The sequence below is a fragment of the Neophocaena asiaeorientalis genome, unplaced genomic scaffold (assembly GCF_003031525.2).
Source record: "Neophocaena asiaeorientalis asiaeorientalis breed wild unplaced genomic scaffold, Neophocaena_asiaeorientalis_V1.1 scaffold43, whole genome shotgun sequence".
Classification (NCBI taxonomy): Eukaryota; Metazoa; Chordata; class Mammalia; order Artiodactyla; family Phocoenidae; genus Neophocaena; species Neophocaena asiaeorientalis.
The window spans coordinates 3,739,354-3,743,129 of record NW_020173674.1 but is presented as its reverse complement, the minus strand read 5'-3'; the positions used below and the strand labels follow the sequence as shown (position 1 = coordinate 3,743,129).

The 3,776-nt window shown below is 63.9% G+C and overlaps 1 protein-coding gene across 1 annotated transcript; it reads right to left on the bottom strand.

The window, feature by feature from the left end:
- Nucleotides 1-773: 773 nt before the first annotated feature.
- FGF4 (fibroblast growth factor 4) lies at nucleotides 774-2,381 on the bottom strand. Its single transcript, XM_024749294.1, has 3 exons — nucleotides 2,192-2,381; nucleotides 1,481-1,584; nucleotides 774-950 (listed from the first exon to the last, which is right to left on the bottom strand). Exons 1-3 carry the CDS (start codon nucleotides 2,379-2,381, stop codon nucleotides 774-776), a joined length of 471 nt encoding a protein of 156 aa, XP_024605062.1.
- Between the last annotated feature and the right edge of the window lie 1,395 nt (nucleotides 2,382-3,776).

Here is a 3,776-nt window from a genome sequence, read left to right as displayed (position 1 = left end):
TTGTCCATTTCCAGGCTTCCAGTGCCATATCAATTCCTCTCCGACGGATTTTACAAAATTGCTTTGTTTTTGCCTTTTCCCCAATGGCCACAGAGAAACACGGGCTGTGGTTGATCCAAAAAAAGGAAAACAGGAGTTTATGAAGTTGCCCACGGGTCTCCCCCATCTGGTAGGTCGAGGAAGATTGACTGCAGCAAAGTTCAAAGGTCACTCCTGGCAGATCTAAAAACAGAGCGGCAGTGGTGGCCTCGACAGTGCGCTTTCTGTACCCGAAGTAAACCGATATGTCCTGAGGAATATCTTCAGGACACAAAGGGAGTGGGGTGCTGCAGGATGCTAGGAACGAAGCCAAGCCTGGGAGCTTCCTTAACTGGCTTCTAAAGCCCCAGGAAACCTTTCCAGACACAGAGATGCTCACCACCAAACCACAGGGGACAGTGCAAAGCAGGGTTGATGTCACAGACTGATGTCACCGGTTTTTAATACACGGAATAGCAGCCGTCGCTTGTGACAACTTTTTGACAAGTTAAATCAACCCAGTGGAAGGGTCTCTACTATTTTACCAGAAAAGTCAGGGTTTGGTGGGTTTTTTTGTTTGTTTTTTTCAGAAAAATACAAAACACGTCCACAGAGCCATAAATAATCTGGTGGCAATATATACACATTTAAATAATTAATTTAAATATCTTACACCTACTCTTGAGTTAAACTGTCCATTCGAAGAAAGTGCACCAAGGTGGCCCTTGGCACTCCCCTCCTGGGGGCTCTGAGGGTCACAGCCTGGGGAGGAAATGGGTGACCTTCATGGTGGGTGACACCCGGTTCCCCTTCTTGGTCTTCCCGTTCTTACTTAGGGCGATGAACATGCCGGGGTACCTGTAGCACTCGTAGGCGTTGTAGTTGTTGGGGAGGAGTATCTCTTTGAACTTGCACTCGTCGGTGAAGAAAGGCTGGCGGGGAAGGAGAAGCGGTGTCAGGTGGAGCCATCTCTGGGCCAAGGGACCCCTGTGGGCGGTGGTCAGGGAGTCCTTTCTCTCCCCGTCCCACCCTGGCTGCCAGGCCTCTCCTGGGAAGTCAGGGTGCCAAGACCTTCACAGGGTGATTAGAGGGACCTGGCAGCTGCTGCTCCAGACACCTGCCCAGCGCCTGGCAGCCAGAAAATTTCATCACCACTGTGTCCACCCTGAAGACTGCAGTCCTGCCCACAGGGAGCCCCCCACCAGGGACTACGGTGAGGGGCTCCCAATGAAACCCTTTGACCGACTGGCAAGTGCCCACTCAAGGATGGCAGGAACGCTGTCCCCGTCTTGGGGCTGTGCCTCTCGTTTGGGCTGGCCCGGGGTCAGCCGCACTGCCTCAGGGCCTTGGAGGGGGGTGTCTCCAATCCTGTGACCCCACCGCAGTTCCACATCCCGGCGTCGGGTGGCCTGGAAGCGTCGCGATCCTGCCCGGCTGCTCGGCCGGGCCCCGCGGTACTCACCGAGCCGTAGAGTTTGCCTCTGCTGCTCATGGCCACGAAGAACCGGCCGGCCACGCCGAAGATGCTCACCACTCCCCGCTCCACCGGCGACAGCTCCAGCAGGCCTGGGGGCGGGGCGCGGGTCATTCCCGGGCACTGGACCCTCGGCCCTCGCCGCCCGACCTGGCCCCCTCCTCTGCCTGCGCGCCTCCGGGACGCCCACTTCTGGGCTGGAGGTGAGTGTAAAGGACCCGGGTCCCCGGCGCAGGTCGCTCCCGAAGGGCCCCCGGAGCCCAGCGGGCTCGCCCCCAGGGCCGGTCCAGCGACGGCCGCGCCCAGTCCGGGACGGTAGGAGAGCGGTGGCCCCGGCGGCCCCCGAGGCCGGTCCCAACACGAGCGCGCGTCCCGGGCTCCCGCAGGTGCCGGTGGCTGCGCCGCGCTCCCAGTGCCCGCGGGCCAAGGCGCTGGAATTCGTCACCCGGAGCCCGGACTTCTGAAGGCGGGGAGGCGGGGCTCGGCCGCCCGGTTGCGCAAAGCCGGTCGCTGCTGCGACGCCAGGAGCCGAGCGCGTTTGCGTCCCCGGCGTCCCCACGCCAGAGGGACCGGAACCCGAGTCCGCCCCGGCTCCCAGAGCCCGCGGGCAGGTGTCAGCCGAGACCTTCGGGTGCGAGTTGGAAGGGGCGGCCGCTGCCCCGGGGCCCCGACCCTTCCCGCCCGCCCCGCCCCACTCACTGTCACTCGTGTCCGCGTGCACGCCGCCGATGCGGCCGTCTGGGAGCACCTGGAGGTGGAAGCCGATGCCCACGTTGCAGTAGAGCCTCCGCAGCCTCTTGATCCCCACCAAATAGCCGCTTTCCCAGTTCACGCCGGCAATCTCTCCAGCCAGCCCAGCCCGAGACCTGGACAGCAGGGTGTCCGCCATCCCCGCCCTCGGGCCGTGCGTCCGTGGGTGGATCGCTGCGCCCGGGAAGCCGGGGGCCGAGCTGCGCCTGTGGGGGCTTTGCGGGAGTGCACGGCCTGGGCCGGGGCAGGGAGTGCACGGCCGGGGAAGAAGCCGGAGGCGAGCGACGGAGCCCCCAGGCGCCGGGAGCTACCCGGGCTGCATGGAGAGGTTGGCAGTGGCGGAAGGACGCACGGCCGGGGCTGGGACCCTGCGGAGCGGTGCGCGCCTCCCTGCGCGCTGGGCCGGCCCGGGCCGAGCCGCTATATATAGCAGATCGCCCCCCCACCACTCCCGCAGGGGGCCGTTTGCGTTCGCCTGGGCGCCCGGGGCGCTGTGGCGCTCGCGGCTGGTCGCAGGCCGCCTGCCAATCAGGGCTGGGGGAGGGGAGGAGGCCGGGGACCAGCGCCGCGAGTGCCACCTGGAGGGTCCCCGGCCCCCACCCCTGGCTTCGCTGGGCCCTTGGACCTCTTGGTCCCGACCCTCGCGTCTCCTCCACTCTCGTCTTGCAGCCAAAGTTTTGCTTCTTGCACTTTGTCCCTGCCTGTCCCGTCTCCGTGGGGCCCCTTCTCCACCTCTGTTCCAGCGGCCTGGGTGCCGCCCTCACCTGGTACCCTCAGCTCAGAGAAGTCACTCCTTGCACTGTGCCTTTCAGGGACTCCCCGGAACCTGTTCCTTCGCTGGGACCCTGTGGACCCACCTGGGAACGAGGGGCGGGTAAGGGCTGTAAAGCACCAGGAGCGCCTGAGCCTGGAAGGAAGAACCCAGCGCTACAGGGTGGAGGGAGGCAAGGACCTGGGTTTGGCCACCTGCGCTCTGGCTGATTCAGGGATGGAGCTGTGTGTACCAGGCGGAGGCATCACCTGAGCAGGGGGCCTGAGTGGGCGGTGCTAAGAGAAGACAGGGGGTGAACTGGTGCACCCTGGGAGGCCATGGCACTGCACCCCCTACACACACACCCATGCAAGGACAGGGGCCAGGGCCATAGGGGACACCCTTTGTCCCCCTCCCCTTTAATTCTGCAGCAGGGATATTCAAGTGCCATAGTCAGAAGCCAACCTAGCAGGGACCCAGGCCAGGCTTTTGGAAGGCTCCCTTCCCCCACCTGCTGTCCCCACCTCCCTCTGTGCCCATTATGGCCTGATGGGGGCGGGGTCCAGCTACATGCTGGCTCACCTAGGTGTGAAAATCCCTGTTCTCAGTTGTACCTGAGGAGCCTTGCTGTCGCCTCCCAGCAGGTCCACCCAGCCACCACTGCAGGGGGCCCGGAGCCCACCCTACCCCCTGTGGTCACCAGCACCTGTGACCAGAGGCATCATCCCCAGGCCTTTTCAGCCTCCCCTCCTCCCGCACCATTCCTGCCTCCTGAGGAGCCCT